This window comes from Elephas maximus, chromosome 5 (genome assembly GCF_024166365.1).
Source record: "Elephas maximus indicus isolate mEleMax1 chromosome 5, mEleMax1 primary haplotype, whole genome shotgun sequence".
Classification (NCBI taxonomy): domain Eukaryota; kingdom Metazoa; phylum Chordata; class Mammalia; order Proboscidea; family Elephantidae; genus Elephas; species Elephas maximus.
The window spans coordinates 163930507-163948432 of NC_064823.1; the positions used below are offsets into that span (position 1 = coordinate 163930507).

Consider the following 17926-nt stretch of genomic DNA (forward strand, 5'->3'; position numbering starts at 1 on the left):
GGCCGTCCTCTGCTCTCCCCTGGGGGCCCCCACCTGACCCCACCCCCCGCCCTCCCCTGGGGGACCCCACCTGACCCTATCCCCCCTGTGCCCTCCCCTGGCAGCCTCCACCTGACCCTGTCCCCCTCTGCCCTCCCTGCTCCCTAGGCCAAGCTTGGCAATTAGACCCTGGACTACAGGGACCTGGCTGCCCTCTGCTCTCCCCTGGTGGCCTCCACCTGACCCTGTCCCTCCCACCCTCCCCTGGGGGACCCCACCTGACCCTATCCCCCCGTGCCCTCCCCTGGCAGCCTCCACCTGACCCTGTCCCCCTCTGCCCTCCCTGCTCCCCAGGCCAAGCTTGGCGATGAGACCCTGGACTATGAGGACCTGGCCGCCCTCTGCTCTCCCCTGGGGGCCCCCACCTGACCCTGACCCCCCCACCCTCCCCTGGGGGAACCCACCTGACCCTATCCCCCCTGTGCCCTCCCCTGGTGGCCTCCACCTGACCCTGTCCCCCTCTGCCCTCCCTGCTCCCCAGGCCAAGCTTGGCGATGAGACCCTGGACTACGGGGACCTGGCCGCCCTCTGCTCTCCCCTGGGGGCCCCCAAATGACCCCACCCCCCCCGCCCTCCCCTGGGGGACCCCACCTGACCCTATCCCCCCTGTGCCCTCCCCTGGCAGCCTCCACCTGACCCTGTCCCCCTCTGCCCTCTCTGCTTCCCAGGCCAAGCTTGGCGATGAGACCCTGGACTACAGGGACCTGGCTGCCCTGCCAAAGAACAAGGCTATCTACGACATTGACCGCCCGGACATGATCTCCTACACGCCCTACGTCAGCCACTCCACGGGTGACCGGCAGAGCTACGGCGAGGTGCGTGGAGCCCACCAGCCCTGGCCCGCAGGGTGGGGGCATGCCTAGCGGGTATACGCAGGGCAGATTAACCAGTGAGCACCAGCTTGCGCTGAGCAAGGAACCCACAGGCTTAACTGTGTTTACCTGCTAATCCCTGGGCACCGCAGATTGGTGGGAAGGGACAGTTGGGCCCGTGTGCCTTGCTTATTGGGTACTCTAGGCCTGGGTATCGGGCATGGAAACCCAGAGTCCCCTCCCAGGATGTTTGCCTTCTTCCTACCTCTTCAGACAACCTCACACAGGTCTTATTTAATCACCCAGAGGTCCCAGATGTGAAAGTGGTTTGCACTGGGCTGCACACCTACAGGTTGGTGGTTCAGACCCAGCCAGTAGTACCACAGATGAAAGGCCTGGCGACCTGCTTTCGTTAATATTGCAGCCAGTAAAACCACAGGGAGCATAGTTGTGTTCTTCAACAACATATTTCCACTAACAACAGGCCCCAAATTCCCCTCACAGGTGCCCCCCACACTGAAGGGGTTCTGGACGAGCCACGGTGAGGGGGTGAAAAGTGGGGAGCATGGTGGTTATAGGGAGGAGATGAGCACTCAGGGAAAATCCCAGCGCTCTTACACGTTGGGTGGTTTCCTGATGCCCAGAGTGTATTGTGTTCCTTGATCCAGAACGTTCTAGGCCATGTTCCCCTCACTTGCTGCCAGCAGTCCCCTCAGTCCAGGGTCCCTTGAGCCCTCTGAACCCTTGTTGAAGCACACACTGTATCCCTCAGTGCCCCTGTGGGCCATGTCCATAATACTGGGTGACTTCATAGGAGTCCCTGGTGGTGTTGACGGTGAACACTCAGCTGCTAACTGAAAGATTGGAGGTTCCAGAGGTGCCTGGGAAGAAAGGCCTGGCAACCTTCTGAAAAATCAGCTGGTGAAAACCCTGTGGTTCACAGTTCTACTTTGACACACCCGTTGTCACCATGGTTTGGTTTTTAGTTTGGCTTCTTACTCAGAACTGCTCTTCTCCAATTAACGTTGAATTGGTTGTTGGCTTTTGTGTTTCTGAGAGTCCCATGTAACCGTGGGTGCCTGGGAGAGGAGGCCTGTGGCCCAGGGTGTGTGTGGTTTGCATGTATGTGGCCAGGCACTGGGGTGCAGCCTAGAGCAGGGAGACCCCAGCGCTTCAGAGTGGTTTCCTCGGACTTTCTCCTTCTGGGATCCACTGCAGGGGCTCTTGGGAAGTGAGGGCGGAGGCTCCGGGGAGCCATGATTGATGGGGGCACCGTGTAGGCGCAGATAGCCAGCCACCCATGCCCCGCTGCCGCCCACAGAGCCAGACTGAACCCCAACTCTGAGACTCTGAATCACCACCCCTTTCTGCTGAGCCCCCTTACCCCTCCTTTCTGGGGGGACCTGGGGGTGATGGTCTCTCAGGATGTTGTTGCCCCTGCCCCGCAAGAACTGTCTTCCTTTTGGAAAAACATGCCTAGGCCCTGGGTGATGCAAATGGTTAACACGCTGGATTACTAACTAAAATGTTGGCGGTCCAGCTCCACCCAGGGCTGCCTCAGAGAAGGGCATGGCGATCTACTTCCAAAAAATAGCCGTTGAAAACCCTACGGAGCCCAGTTCTGCTCTGACACGCATGGGGGCGCCATGAGTCAGAATCAACGACCGTTGGGTGGGGAAGGACGGGGACAAGCCCCAGGGTCCTCAGCCTCAAAGACATTTCTATGGGACCTCATTCTCTGGGTGTCACTGGCCGTATTGCTCAAAAAACAAGGTTCTGGGAGCTTGTTTGTGTGTCTCGTGGTGGTTGAGGGCCAGGCCTCTGAAGTGTGACTATGTCCGAGTCCTGTGTTGCCAGCCAGTGGTGGCCACTAAACGGTCCCCTCCCAGCACGTGCACGGGGCCACAGCACTAACAGCCACTCTGCATTGTGGCCACAGCCCCTTCAGTTGCTCTCACCAACACCTACTGAGGTTACACCCCCCACCTGCCTCCCTGTTTGCCTCACACCGCCCAGGTTATAAAGATAACAGCTGAGGGCACCCCAAGCAGGGCCCCCCAGCTCCTGGCAAGTGGCTGGGGCCCTCCTTGGTGCTGGTTATTTTTATAATCCCATCTCATCTGCATGCTGCTAGCGCGGATGCCTGGGATCCTGGGTCCGGCCCGAGCCGGTGGTGCCTGGCCGTGGTTTTACTTAGAGAAGAAATTTGGGACCGAGGCCAGCTGGCCCCCCCACCCCCACCCTGGGCCTCTCCAGGTGGCGCACACGGACGTGCCCAGTCCTCAGGAGAAACACTCTGGAATCACTCCTGCATCAAAAACATTTGCTGTTAGCCAATTTTTCTCTCATTTTTCAAAATGAGTCTGCCATGTCAATAGCTGCCATTCAGGCCTCAGTTTCCCTTTTAGGTCCAGGAGGTGCAGTCTAGGTTTCACCGTAGCCAGCACTGAGGGACAGCGACTGCAGCTGCCCTCTCGAGGCCTTCTCTGTGCTCAGCGTGGTTTTGAGAGCTTCACTGGTATTTGCTCACCGAATACCAACCCTGCCTCAGTCTTGAGTGCTGCGGTAATGGAGGTACCACACATGGGGCCTGAAAGAGCAGAAATTTGTTCTCTCACAGTCTAGGAGGCTGGAAGTCTGAACTTAGGGCGCCGGCTCTAGGGGAAGGCTTTCTCTCTCTGTCGGTTCTGGGAAAGGTCCTTGTCTCTTTGAGCTTCTGTTCCTCCGTTCCTTGGCAATCTCCACGTGACATCTCTTCCCTCACCTCTGCTTGCTTGCTTAATCTGCTGTTTTATACCTCAGGGGAGATGGACTTAAGACACCCTACACTGATACAGCCACGTTAACGTAACAAAGAAAACCCGTTCCCAAATGAAATTGTAACCACAAGAGTGTTATTGTTAGGCGTCATGGAGTCACCTCCGACTCATAGTGACCCCATGTACAACAAAACCAAACACTGCCGGGTCCTGCACCATGCCCACAATCGTTGTCATGCTTGAGCCCATTGTTGCAGCCACTGTGTCAGTCCATCTCATTGAGGGTCGTCCTCTTTTTCTCTGAGCCTCTACTTTACCGAGCATGGTGTCCTTCTCCAGGGACTGAACCCTCCTGATAACATGTCCAAAGTGTGGGAGATGTAGTCTCACTATCTTTGCTTCTAAGGAGCATTCTGGTTGTACTTCTTCCAAGACAAATTTGTTCATTCTCCTGGCAGCCCAGGATATAGTCAGTACTCTTCTCCAGCACCACAATTCAAAGGCATCAATTCTTCTTCAGTCTTCCTTATTCATTGCCCAGCTTTTGCATACATACGAGGCAATTAAAAGCACTGTGGTGTACCTTAGTCCTTATAGGGATATCTTTGCTTTTTAACATGTTAAAGAGGTCTTTTGCAGCAGATTTGCCCAATGCAATGTGTCTTTTGATTTCTTGACTGCTGCTTCCATGGGTATTGATTGTGGATCCAAGTAAAATGAAATCCTTGACAACTTCAATCTTTTCTCTGTTTATTGATCCAGTTGGAGGATTTTTGTTTTCTTTATGTTGAGGTGCAATCCATACTGAAGGCTGTGGTCTTTGATCTTCATCACTAAGTGCTTCCAGTCCTCTTCACTTTCAGCAAGCAAGGTTGTGTCATCTGCATAATGTAGGTTGTTAATGAGTCTTCCTCCAATCCTGATGCCCCGTTCTTCTTCATATAGTCCAGCTTCTCAGATTATTTGCTCAGCATACAGATTGAATAGGTATGGTGAAAGAATACAACCCTGACGCACACCTTTCCTGACTTTAAACCAATCAGTATCCCCTTGTTCTGTCTGAACAACTGCCTCTTGATCTATGTAAAGGTTCCTCATGAGCACAATTAAGTGTTCTGGAACTCCCATTCTCCACAATGTTATCCATAATTTGTTATGATCCACACAGTCGAATGCCTTTGCATAGTCAATAAAACACAGGTAAACATCTTCCTGGTGTTTTCTGTTTTCAGCCAAGAGCCGTCTGACATCAGCAATGATACCTCTCGTTTCTAGTCTTCTTCTGAATTGGCCTGAACTTCTGGCAGTTTCCTTTCGATACACTGCTGCAGCCACTTTTGAATGATCTTCAGAAAAATTTCACTTGTTTGTGATATTAGTGATATTGTTGATGATTTCCACATTCGGTTGGGTCACCTTTCTTGGGAACAGGCATAAATATGGATCTCTTCCAGTCCGTTGGCCAGGAAGCTGTCTTCCATATTTCTTGGCATAGACGAGTGAGCACCTCCAGCGCTGCATCTGTTTGTTGAAACATCTCAATTGATATTCCATCAATTCCTGGAGCCTTGTTTTTCACCAATGCCTTCAGAGCAGCTTGGACTTCTTCCTTCAGTACCATCGGTTCCTGATCACATGCCACTTCTTGAAATTATTAAACATCGACCAATTCTTTTTGGTATTCCTTCGTTCTTTTGATGCTTCGTGCGTTGTTCAATATTTTCACCATAGAATCCTTCACTATTGCAACTCGAGGCTTGAATTTTTTCTTCAGTTCTTTCAGCTTGAGAAATGTCGAGTGTGTTCATCCCTTCTGGTTTTCTGTCTCCAGCTTTTTGCACATGTCATTATAATACTTTACTTTGCCTTCTCGAGCCGGCCTTTGAAATCTTCTGTTCAGTTCTTCTACTTCATCATTTCTTCCTTTTGCTTTAGCGGCTCAATGTAAAAAGAACAAGTTTCAGGGTCTCCTCTGACATCCATCTTGATCTTTTCTTTCTTTCCTATCTTTTTAGTGACCTCTTGCTTTCTCCATGGATGATGTCCTTGATGTCATTCCACAACCGGTCTGGTCTTCAATCATTAGTATTCAATGCATCAAATCTGTTCTTGAAGTTGTCTCTAAATTCAGGACGACAAGTACAGGAGTTAGGATTTACGACACATAATTGTGGGGGAACACAATTCGTTCTATAACAGACCCCCAGAGCTACGTTCTTGGATTTTACCCTGCTTATGGTTGAGGAAACTGAGGCACAGAGAAGTGAGATAACTTTCCCAAAGTCTCGCCCCACCAGGCCCTGCTGGCTCTCAGCCCAGAAGACCTAAGGCAGAGGGCCTGGGTGGCCTCGTGAATGGCCGCACGAATTACCCCATATATGAGTAACCTCTGGCATGTGGGCCCTGGAGCCAGCACCCTGATCCACCAGCTCACTGGCACGGTGGCTCCACAGGAGGACTCTGGCTCTATCCACAGGGTAGGTTGTGGGTTTTCCCCAGGCACTCTTTTAGTGAGGGTCTGCTCCAATCACAAAGCACTCTCTTGGGGCCATGGACCTGGAGCTGGGGCTGTGGGGGCCATGAAGTGCCAGCCGTCAAGACCCCTGAGGTCACATGGCACCAGGACCCCAGCACTGCCCTCCTGACCCCTGTCCTGGCCCTCAGTGGGGAATCCCACTCCAGCTCTGGATGATCCCAGGAGACCCGTAGCCTTCAGCAGGGCCCCTGCCCAGATTCTCCACTGACTCCCTAACATTCCCGCCTTAGAAGCAAGGCAGGGATGGGGGTGGAGGCAGCACCATTTCTGCCCCACTAGTGCTGTTCTGCTGGGAGCAGCCTGCCATCTAAAGAACCAGGGCTAGCTGGCCATCAGACACTGGGACCAGGGGCCCAGCCACTAAACCATGCAAGTGGCCAGCTGGCTCCAGCTCCCACAACCATGTGTCAGCCAGTGACCCAGGTACAACCTGTAAGGTGCAGACAGAACCCTGAGAGGTGACCTAGCTTCCAGCGCTGTGCAGAGGACACCCCAGAGATGGGGGTGGACAACCAGGGCTCCAGATACCCCAGGAGGGGGACCACCGCTGTGAGGGATGGCCAGAGAGCCCAGGGGAAGCACAGGCAGGATTGGCCGGTGGCATTGCCAGTGGGGGCCTGGTGTGGGCAAGACAAAGAGTGGGTGTCCAGCGTGCTCAGGGACAGTGGCCAGGTCCATCTGGCTGGGGATGGGCCCTGGGGAGGAGGAAGCCAGAGAGGCTGAGGGACCTCACACTGCTTGTCACTGGCCCTGGCCCGGGGGATGAACAGCTGAGGGTCACTGCTTGGGGAGAGGCCAGGTGGGCTCATCACTGTCATGCCAGCCCGCCAGGTAGTGGGGCCCAGGCAGCTGCCCTCCCAGGCCATGCCACATCCATCTCACGCCACCCCCGCCAACCCTGCCCACTCCCTGTGGAATGCCATCTGCACTGTCAGTGCTGTGTGTCCGCCTCTGTCAACTCTGTTTCTGGGCCCAGGAGGGGCACCCCTGCCCTGAATGTACCTCTGGGGTCCTGGAGTCCCCCTCCACACACAGAGACCCTCCTTGGACTACAGAACCTCAGTGGCTCTCAAAATGTGTTCCAAGGAGCCCTGGCACTGGGGAGGGCTGGGCAGGAGGAGTGCTAGAGGAGGCAGGTAGAGCCAGAAGTTTCTACCACCTCTGTGGAGGCTGAGCCCACAGAAAGGGTAGGAGGAGGAGTGGGGCAGGACCCTGTCAACAGGGAACTGTTGATGTCAGCACCTAGCCCGCCACACCTGACTCTTCAGGTGGGCCTGGCAGGTGTGGGGGTTACTCTCAGGCCAGGTGGAGTCAGCCACCTGGGGGCGTGGAGGGGAGGGGCGGGCGGAGCTCTGAGCGGGGTGTTCACAGGCTGTGTCTTTCCTCTCAGGGGGACCAGGACGACCGGTCCTACAAGCAGTGCCGGACCTCCAGCCCGAGCTCTGCAGGGTCAGTCAGCCTCGGGCGCTACACCCCACCCTCGCGGTCCCCGCAGCACTACAGCCGTCCAGGTACTTGGTCTCCACAGCCCCTTCACCTCCAATGCAGTAGCATGGCTTCCGCCTCTTCCTTTATGGAGTGGGCTCTCTGTGAGAACCGGGAAAGTGGGGGAAGGGGAAGGGATTGGCAGTGGATGGCTGAGGGGCTCCTCGTGTGAGCAAGGGAGGTTAGCTGAAGAGGCAGTTGGTCAGCCTGTCAGTGGAGGTGCAGTCAGCCTGTCAGTGGAGGCGTGGTCCCCTGGAAGGCGCATGAGGCAGCACTGAGCACTGGAACCAGCAACTGTTTCATGGACGAGAGATGTGGGAGGCTAAGCCGTGTAAGCAGTAGGAGACCAGAGTGGGTTAGTTATGAGCTCGTGTGGCCAGGTAGACCTAAGCCAGGAAATAGAGTTGGGATACCTATTAGTGACTCCCCTAGATCACCTCAGTGGCTGTAAAGACACCGTCCCCATGGAGAAATTGGTGGGAAGCCACTGCCAGCCACTCAGAGCAGGAAAAGAGCCTGAGGCAGGTCCTCTCTGCCCCATCTCATGCCATTTACCACCCAGTGCCCAGCTGTCTTGCTCCCCCTTAGCTTTTACATTCCTTGCCCCCCTTAGTGTGTCAAAGCCACACAAACGCTGCCTTTTTGAGGGATTTTTCAAAGCCCCTTCCTCCTTGGCCAGCAGTTGCATGAATCCTTTTTCGCACCCAAGGGATATAGCTCTTGTTTATGCAGCCTTCATGGGAGAATCAAGACTCACTCATTTGCAAAGTTATTTTTCTTTGCTCCCTGCAATGTACCTGGTACATGCTGCTCAGTAAAGGTTGAGAAAGTGCACTGATGAATGAGTAAATGAGATAATGGGTGTGCAAGTGAGAGAATGATTCAATGAATGAATAAATGAGGGAGCGAATGAGTGAATGTGTAAGTTAATGAGTGAAAAAGTGAGTAGATGAGTGAGTGAATGAGTGAGTGAGTGGGTGAGTGAGTGAGTAGATGAGTGAGTGAGTAGATAAGTGAGTAGGTGAGTGAGTGAGTAGATGAGTGAGTGAGTAGATGAGTGAGTAGATGAGTGAGTGAATGAGTAGATGAGTGAGTGAGTGAATGAGTGGGTGAGTGAGTAGATGAGTGAGTGAGTAGATGAGTGAGTAGATGAGTGAGTGAATGAGTGAGTGAATGAGTGGGTGAGTGAGTAGATGAGTGAGTAGAAAAGTGAGTGGGTGAGTGAGTAGATGAGTGAGTAGAAAAGTGAGTAGATGAGTGAGTGAATGAGTGAGTGAGTGAGCAGATGAGTGAGTGAGTAGATGAGTGGGTGAATGAGTGGGTGAGTGAGTGAGTAGATGAGTGAGTAGATGAGTGAGTGAATGAGTGAGTGAGCAGATGAGTGAGTGAATGAGTGAGTGAATGAGTGAGTGAATGAGTGGGTGAGTGAGTAGATGAGTGAGTAGAAAAGTGAGTAGATGAGTGAGTGAATGAGTGAGTGAGTGAGCAGATGAGTGAGTGAGTAGATGAGTGAGTGAATGAGTGGGTGAATGAGTGGGTGAGTGAGTGAGTAGATGAGTGAGTAGATGAGTGAGTGAATGAGTGAGTGAGCAGATGAGTGAGTGAGTGAGTGATGAAGAGGTGGTGGGTGAGTTGGCGGGTGAGCATCAGTTGACTTCTTTGAGCACCTTCCCTGGTGGCCCCTTTTTGGCCCGTTGGCCAGCCTACTGACACAACCTGGGCTGCTTGAGCTCCTGTGCTTGGCTCCATGGTAACTCCAGAGAGCCAAGGCTTGGATCTCAACTAGGTGTCAAACCAGGCCCTTGATCCCAGGGACATCCCAAAGAGAGCACCGGGCAGGGTCAGGGAGGTCGCCCTGGCTCTGGCATCTAGCAAAGACTCTCGCCCAGCAGCCCTGGGGCCACCGCCCTCCACCCTGGCCAGAGCTGTCCTACTTCCTACCTGCAGCAACAGCAGTGTGGTCTACCACTGGTTGGGTGACCCTTCCAGGTGCCTCAAAAAGGTGTGCACTCCTCAAAGAGGAAGCAAAAATGTTCCTAGCAGCATGGGGGCTAGGAATATTTTGTGGCTTTGTGGTCCGCGAGCCCAGCGTTGACTCTGACTTGCTCTTTGTTGCCCCATAGCTGGTACTGTGAGTGTTGGTACCAGTAGCTGCCTCTCCCTGTCCCAACACCCAAGCCCTACCTCCGTGTTCCGACATCATTACGTCCCCTACTTCAGAGGTAAGGCACACAGGGCGTGGGCTGTGAGTGCGTCCCAGCGTCTTGTGTGGCCGCTGTCCCGTGTTGCCGCATGGCTTCAGAGCCCTCTGTCCCACATCCCTCACTCCCTTGCTGTGTGTGTCTTGTGTATCTGGCTCTGTTCCTGTCGGCGTCTCAATGTTCTAGAAGGAAGACATAGGTCGCTTGTAATGTCAGGGAGCAAATGGAGAGGATTGTGTCTGAACAGCTGTGGGAAGAGGGAAGGAGGACCTGCTGTGGACCACAGCTGGGCTCTGGTCTAGGTGCTGCACCTGAGTCATCTATGTTATAGCCCACGTAAGCTTGGTGAGGTGTGGAACTGTTAGCCTCAGGTTCAGGAAGAAACTGAGGCAGAGAGAGGGGCAGGGGCCACACCAGGCCAGCATGGCTCTTGAGTCCTGGCTTTTCCCAGGATGCAGACCCACCCACAACCACCCTTTCTCCACATCTGTGTGCATGTGAACTGCACCCAGGAAAATGGCGAGCGTGTGCTCATGTGGAAAGGTGCTCGGAGCGTTAGAGGATGAGGCACTCGTGTTCTTGATGACTCCTTGGGGGTGTGTCAAGTCCCCCTTTCCTTACAGCTACGGAGTGGAAAATGGCTCCTGAAGACCCTCCCACAGGCGTGGCAGTCCTAAGAGTATGATGGTCACAAGTCCACTCTCACATCCATCTCTTTCATGTGCACGGTGATCCCTTGCCTGGACCGCTAAGCAACATCATGATAAACGGAGAAAAGATTGACGTTGTCAAGGATTTCAGTCTACTAGGATCAACCACCAACACCCATGGAAGCAGCAGTCAAGAAATCAAATGACATACTGCATTGGGCAAATCTACTGCAAAAGACCTCTTTAAAGTGTTGAAAAGCAGAGATGTCACCTTGAAGACTAAGGTGCGTCTTTCCCAAGCCATGGTATTTTCAATCGCATCGTATGCATGTGAGGGCTGGACGATGAATAAGGAAGACAGAGGAAGAATTGACGTCTTTAAATTGTGCTGTTGGAGAAGAACACTAACTATCCCATGGACTGCCAGGAGAACAAACAAATCTGTCTTAGAAAAAGTGCAGCCAGGATATTCCTTAGAAGCGAGGATGGTGAGACTTTGTCTCCCTTGCTTTGGACATGTTATCAGGAAGGACCAATCACTAAAAAGAAAAGCATGTAGAGGGTCAGCAAAAACAAGGGAAGCCTTCCATGAGATGGGTTGACACAACGGCCACAACGGCCCCAACAATGGAAGCAAACACCCCAACGATGGTGAAGATGGCACAGGCCTGGGCGATGTTCCCTTCTGATGTACGTAAGGTCGCCGTGAGTCAGAGCCGGCCCGACAGCACCTGAGAACAGCAACCTCTTGCCTCGAGTGGCCCGTCGTCCTGCTGAGAAGAGTCACGTCACAGACACGGACATCCTCACCTCCTCGTGGCCTCCCCTCACAGCTCATGGTCCATTCTGGGCTGTCGATGTTTGCGAGCAGTAGGGAAGCTGGTAGAGGCCTTGCTGCACATACCCAGTGCCTGGGAGTCACCAGCCTGTGTGGCTCTGCCGGGACAGAGTCAGGTGGTGGGACGTGCACTCCCCAGACAGCTCCTGGGAGCTGGCTGGATGACGGCATGGTCCTGGCAGCCCTTACCCACAGCCATCTCTGAGCCCCAGCACTTACTTCTTCCAGGTGAGGGGAGTTCTTACCTTTCCCAGGTGAGGGGGGGCAGGCTGAGCTCTCAGCCTAGAGCTATGCTCTGGTGGGGGAGGAGAGTGTAGGTGGGGGGCAGGGAGCCCAGCTTTCCCCCAGCTGGAGAGCCCAGCCCTCCCTCCATCCCTGGATGTGGGAAGAGAGTACAGAGAGGCCCCCACTCCACCCTCCTGCCTCCCAGAACGTGGCTCCGTAACTGGCTGTGTGTCGCCCATCTCCCAGGGGTAGGGGTGTACCCCTGTGCTCGGCTCTGGGGAGTGCTGGCCCATGGGGATTGCTGCCTTCAATGCCATCCTGCCCTATTCCTTCCTGCCTGCTGGACACAGTTTTATGCCCCTCCACTTGAGTGCAGGGAGTCTGGCACCCACTCTGACCCTGCCTGGCCCCCAGGCTGTCCAGGATCCTTCATGGGCCATGAGAGCACTCAGCCCCAATCAGACTGGCTGAAGCCTGGCCCTCAGCCCCAATGAGACTGAGGCTCCCAAGTCCAGCTCCCAGCTCTGGTCTCACTCACAATTTGTGCCCTGGGGTCCCCCTCAGAGGCCACGCCAGACCAACCCTTTGCCCGATACCAATAACCCAGCCTGACCCTGGCATATTCTGGCCGGTGTATGGCTGGCTTGCACCAAGGGCTGGCTGCCCTTCTTAGCTGGATGCAGGCCCAGCCATCCATCCACCCTCTTTGTGGAGCAGTTCTGCCAGGGGACCCATTCTGTCTGGTCCCGAGGAGAGGTGTTGGTTGTGGTGAACGTTAAGATAGCACCAGTCAGGGCTCTCCAGAGCAACAGCCGACAGGAGTGCTCCATGTACACAGAGTGTGTTTATTTCAAGGAGTTGGCTCACTAGATTGTGAGTCTGGCGAGTCTGAAATCTGTGGGCCACGTGACAGGCTAGGAACTCTAGCAGGAAGTCCATGTTGCAGGCTGGAGGCAGAATTCTGTCTCTGGAAACCTCAGTGTTTGCTCATGAGGCCTTCAACTGATTGGATCAGGCCCACCGCACTGTGGAGCGTGATCTGCTTTACACAAAGTAACTGACTGGAGTGTTAACCACATACAACCCTTCACAACAGCAGCTAGTCTCAAGTTTGACCAAATGCCTGGGCACCCAGCCCAGCAGGGCAGGCAGATGAAGTTCACCGTCACAGACAACGCCCACACGTGCTAGCGTGGACCCAAACCCCCGCACGTGGATGTGAGTGGGTCTTGCTTTGGGGCCACCATCTAAAGAGCCCCCTGTTGCCAGAGCTGGAGCAATTTGTTTTACAAAATAAACCAAGTCATACTGGGTGGTAGCCCAGAGTGTAAGATAAACATTCAAACAGATGTAAATAAATGACTGAATAAATGAAGAAGTGGGGAGAGGAGACAAATCCCCCTCCCAGAAGAGCCCCCATAATGTGTGGAGATGCTCTGCCCTCAAGGCAGTGTCTCCCCTCAGTCCCCTGAGAATGGGCAGTGGGGATGCCAGCCAGCACCACCCGGCCAGGTGACAGGGCCACCACGGTTGTGGACGTCATGTTGAGGGCGTGTGAGAAGTGGCCGTGGTTCTCATTTGGGGACCAGGACCCCAGAGTGCACCTTCCCCTGGGCCCTGGTCCTGCGGAGTGTCTCCTTGGATGAGTGCACCTCCACAGAGCCCAGTCTGCAGCTCTGGGGGGCCTGCATACCCGGCTCCGAGTCCTGAGATGTGCTGGACTCTTCCACCGAGTGGGTGAGACCAAGTGGATGGGAGCCGCAACGATGCAGAGAGAGGAGCCATCGCAGCCCCCCAAGCGAGCAGGCTGTGTGGAGAGCTTGGTGACGACCCCCAAGGTGACTGTCTCTGCCCCCCTGGACTCACGTGGATGGGTGGTGTAATGCCAGGGTCCACCATTCTTGCTGTCCTTGGGGTGGACCAGGCATAGCTTCCGCATGTGAACTGATGTCTGACTTCCTTCTCCTGCGAGTGGGAGTGGGCTCCCCAGGGGTGCACGCCCTGCTCTGTGAGTCTCGTGAAATTCCCTGGAGGGGAAGCTATGAGAAAGCAGGGCTCATGCGTGAGGGGCAGTGATGGGCCTGAAGCCCCATTGGTTAGCGGGGGTGAATTAGCACCCCGTTGTTACGTGGCCGTGAGGAAGAGACAACGAGGCTGTGGGTGGAAATGTTAGTGATGCATCTTTACTCCCGCACCCACCAAGATGCTGGAGCCAGCCGTCCCCTCTGTGGGTGCACAGAGCCAAGCCCACCCTGCCACCTGTGTGTTCTCACTCAGGTCCTGCTCCTGGAGATGCACTCTCCGAGCAAGGTCTAAACACCTTCCTCCCAGCCCCACCCACCCATCCACTCCTAGCTCTGGCACAGCCCTTGTGTGAAGACCAAAGTGTCACTCGGTGTCCTGTGGTTCCAAACTGCTCCAATTCAAATGGGATGCTTGCAAGTCAAGAGTGCCCCTTTTCCCTTCAGCAGGCTGTCGCCTGATGCCACGGGTGTCCCCTGGATACCTGGAGAGGAAACAGGCTGTGCTGTGTGTGTGTGTTCCCCTAAAATGAGACATGTGTGTCGTCATCAGAACGTCCCTGCCACCTCATCTGTCCATCCTGTCATCCCTTAAGTGGCCATGGGGGGAGGGGCTCACCCCGTTCACTGTGACCATCTGGAAGTTCAACTTGATGATTCAACCTTGTATGGAAACAGGAATCCCAGATGCAGCTGCGGTAAGATGGGGAAGCCAGAGCCGGGGTCCACCCGTTTAACACGCTGAGAAATCGCGAGATTTCTTTAGGAGTGCAGGGCACTGAGCGCTTACTGGCCTGGAGCTGGTAGGATTTCCCTGAGGGCTTCTAAGCATAGCTGTCAATGAATTTCTGAGCCTTAATCCTATTCTGAGTGGCTAATTTGGGGGCTCTCAAAGAAAGCAGCATCTTTATAAAAAAGGATGAGTAGGAAGGGGAGTCCCCAGGTAGTGCAAAGGATTAAACGCTCAGCCGCTCATGGAAAAGTTGGAAGTTCGAGTCCACCCAGGGGTGCCTCGGAAGAAAGGCCTGGTGACCTACTTCGGAAAAATCAGCCACTGAAAACCTTGTGGGGCACAGTTCTACCCTGACACACACCGGGTCGCCAGGAGTCAGGGTTGGTTCCACGGCAACTGGATTTTTTGGTGAATTTGTGATCTGTCAGATTCTGCCGGCCACAGCAGGTACAGGGAGCAGACCAGGTGTGTGCCCCCAGGGCAGGGGGTGCTGCCAGGGAGCCCCGGCCACCCGCTTGGTGACCAAGGCCCCCACCAAGCCCTTTGTGCCCTGGGGCCACTGCAAGGCACTGGACTCAAGCGTTGGATTAGCAAATCAGAAGGTCTGGGCTCCGAGGGCAGGAGAGGGGCTCGCCGGGGCAGCTTCGGTGCTTGAAACGCTCTCCTCTGCTCCGTCTCCCTCGGGTCCGCTGTCCCTGCTCTTCCGCCTGGAGGCAGTGAAAGTGGCCGCAGCACCCCCAGCCTCTCCGTGTACTCAGACAGCCGGCCTCCTCCCTCCACCTACCAGCAGGCGCCGCGCCACTTCCACGTCCCAGGTAGGACTGTGTGCCCACCGCCATGCTCGCCTGAATTGTGGGGCACTCGCCTTGACCCCCAGATGCCGTGAGAATCCCCAAGCCTCCACATTTCTCCCCCAAATTCTGATACTCTTTAAAATACGCAAAATGGATTTGAGCACCCCCAACATGCCCTGGGTTTTGATTTCTCCCAAAGCCCCTCAAACCCCAGAGAGGCGTATTCTTCCTCTGGGAACAGGCTGGGGAGAAGGCTGTCTGAGTCGGCTGTGTTGCTGGGGGGGCCCGGGGTTCTTGCTTGCTGCCCCCTTTAGCTGCCTGTTCTCTTCCATTTGGGGGTACTAAGAGCAGTGGCGTGTCTGGCCTGGGGGACGCTTGGTCTGTGGGGCCGGGTGCCGGCCATGCTGTGACAAGCGGGATGAGCGGACTGTCATGGATAGCAGCCACCACGATCTGCTTGCTCACCTTCCTTTTCCCCCCTGTTCTTTCTTCTTTCCCAGACACTGGCGTCAAAGATAACATCTATAGGAAGCCCCCCATCTACAAACAGCACGGTACGCCGGGGCCCTGGCTGCCATGTGTCTGCATGCCTGTCGAGCCCGTGGCTTCTGAATGCATCCTTGCTCTCGCTGGGGTGGCACCAGAGGCCTTGGCAGCCTGGAGATCAAATGCAAGCTCACTGGTCCTGGGGCTGGTGGGTACTGAGCCCTTACTGGCCTGGGGCTGGTAGGATTTCCCTGAGGGCTTCTGAGCATAGCTGTCGATGAATTTCTGAGCCTTAATCCTAGTCTGAGTGGCTAATTTGGGGGCTCTCAAAGAAAGCAGCATCTTTATAGAAAAGGATGAGCAGGAAGGGGGAGGCCCCAGGTGGGCAAAGGGGTAAGCATTCAGCTGCTCACCGAAAGGTTGGAGGTTCAAGTCCACCCAGGGGTGCCTCGGAAGAAAGGCCTGGTGGCCTGCTTGTGAAAAACCAGCCACTGAAAAGCCTGTGGGGCAGCTCTACCCTGACACACATGGGGTTGATGCCAAGTCAGTTGGGTTTTTAGGAAGGAAGGCCCTTTTCCTAAATGACAACCGCGGCAGGTCACGGGTGTGTCTCAGTGCCTCTGTGTGCCACAACCCCAGAGCTCCCAGACGGCTGGGCTGGGCGGGGTTCTGACGGGGCCTGGCTTTGGGGCGCTGACGCTGCTGCTTTGAAGGGAACAGTCAGGCTGGTCAGCCAAGGTGCTGAGGGCCGGGGTCTTCCCAGACCACAACGTGACCGGGGCCTGGCCTTGGGGGGCGGACCCAGCCGGACTCAGTCCCTTATTCCTTAGTGGGAATTCAGAGTTCTGCATCTCCAGACCGTTTCTGACGGTAGAATGAGCGGCCTTGTCGTCAGCTAAAAGGAGTTGCTGCAAACAGGGGCTGGGGCTATTGGGCAGTGAGGGCGTCCCTCGGCCCCCTGGCTTCCCTCACAGAGGCAACCACCCACCTCTGCCCACCTGAGCTTACCTGGGACAGGTGCCCAGGGAGCAGAAGGCCAAGGACTCTGTTTCTTCGCAGAATTTCTGGGTGACCTGAAGCATACTGCTTCACCGTTCTGAGCCTCTGTTTCCTCCTCTGTAAAATGGGACCCACACCCTCCCCTAGGAGCCCTGGATGGTGCAAATGGTTAAGTGTTTGACCACTAACCAAAAGGTTGGCAGTTTGAACCCACCCAGAGGGGCCCCAGAAGAAAAGCCTGGCAATCTGCTTCCAAAAGGTCGCAGCCATCGAAAGCCCTACGGAGCAGTCACCGCAAGTCGGGGTCGATTTGACGGCAACTGGTTTGGTTTGTTTGGTTTTTTTACCTCCCCAACCCAAACCTGTTGCCGTTGAGTAGATTCTGACTCATAGCGACCCTATAGGACAGAGTAGAACTGCCCAGTGGGGTTTCCAAGGCTGTAATCTTTATGGGGAGCCCTGGAGGCTCAGTGGTTAAGAGCTTGGCTGCTAACGAAAAGGTCAGCAGTTGGAATCCACCAGCTGCTCCTTGGAAACCCTGGGGAGCAGATCTACTCCGTCCTATAGGGTCACTAAGAGTCAGAATCAACTTGATGGCAACAGGTTTGTTTTCTCTTTTTTTGGTTTAATCTTTATGGAAGCAGGCTGTCACACCTTTCTCCTGTGGAGCGGCCAGTGGCTTCGAACCACCACCCTTTCGGTTAGCAGCTGAGCACTTAACCACTGTGTCACCAGGGCTCCTTTTTTACGATCCCCCCCCCCCCGCCCACTTGCCCGTTTCCTCGCCTGGTTGTGAGGATGGGGTGGAACAATGAGTGTGAGACACGTTCTAAACTGTAAAGTGCAGTGCACCTGGTAGGGCTCGTTATCAGGCCGCGGAGGAGATGGTGAGAGAGTTGTCCATACTTCCTAGTTCAGGAAGCGGCCACGCCCCACGTTGCCAATGGGGTGCAGACTTTGAGGTGGAGTCCTAGAAAAGTGTGCTTTCTGTGGCTTGCTGGCAAAGCAGCGGTCTGGTTATGCACACAGCGCTGTCTTCTTTCCTCCTTGGTCGCAGTTGGCCCTGTGATTTGGGTACTTCTTTCTTTCCCCAAGAAATGAAACGTTAAGCGAAATCTCTCGGAAGTCCAGGAGGTGGTGATTTCTATCACCACCTCTCAACTGGAGACGTTCTGAGCAGGACCCTCCAGAGGTGTCAGGTGAGGGGGCTAGTTAGACTCCCGAGGCCTCCGAGAGTGTCCAGACCAGCTCCCTGTTATGAGTGGGGAAACTGAGGCCCATCCTGGGAGAGGGGCAGCTGTGTTCAGTGGCGCTCATGTGATGCCCTGCATGGGGGCTGTGTGGTCTC

The 17926-nt window shown here is 55.0% G+C and overlaps 1 protein-coding gene across 15 annotated transcripts in view; it reads left to right on the forward strand.

Annotated features, from left to right (window-relative positions):
• Positions 1-17926, forward strand: part of ABLIM2 (actin binding LIM protein family member 2) — a 179896-nt gene that overhangs the window by 112492 nt on the left and 49478 nt on the right. For 10 of the 15 annotated variants that reach the window (XR_007517717.1, XR_007517716.1, XR_007517718.1 and 7 more), the window contains exons 10-14: positions 708-854; positions 7537-7657; positions 9755-9853; positions 15013-15114; positions 15594-15647. Coding sequence is in view for 12 of the 15 variants with exons in the window: in XM_049886708.1 (XP_049742665.1) it covers positions 708-854; positions 7537-7657; positions 9755-9853; positions 15013-15114; positions 15594-15647 (523 nt within the window). In the remaining 3 variants the exon portion in view is untranslated. The remainder of the gene's footprint in view (positions 1-707; positions 855-7536; positions 7658-9754; positions 9854-15012; positions 15115-15593; positions 15648-17926) is intronic. The other 5 variants (XM_049886717.1, XM_049886715.1, XM_049886716.1 and 2 more) reach the window with 3 other exon arrangements.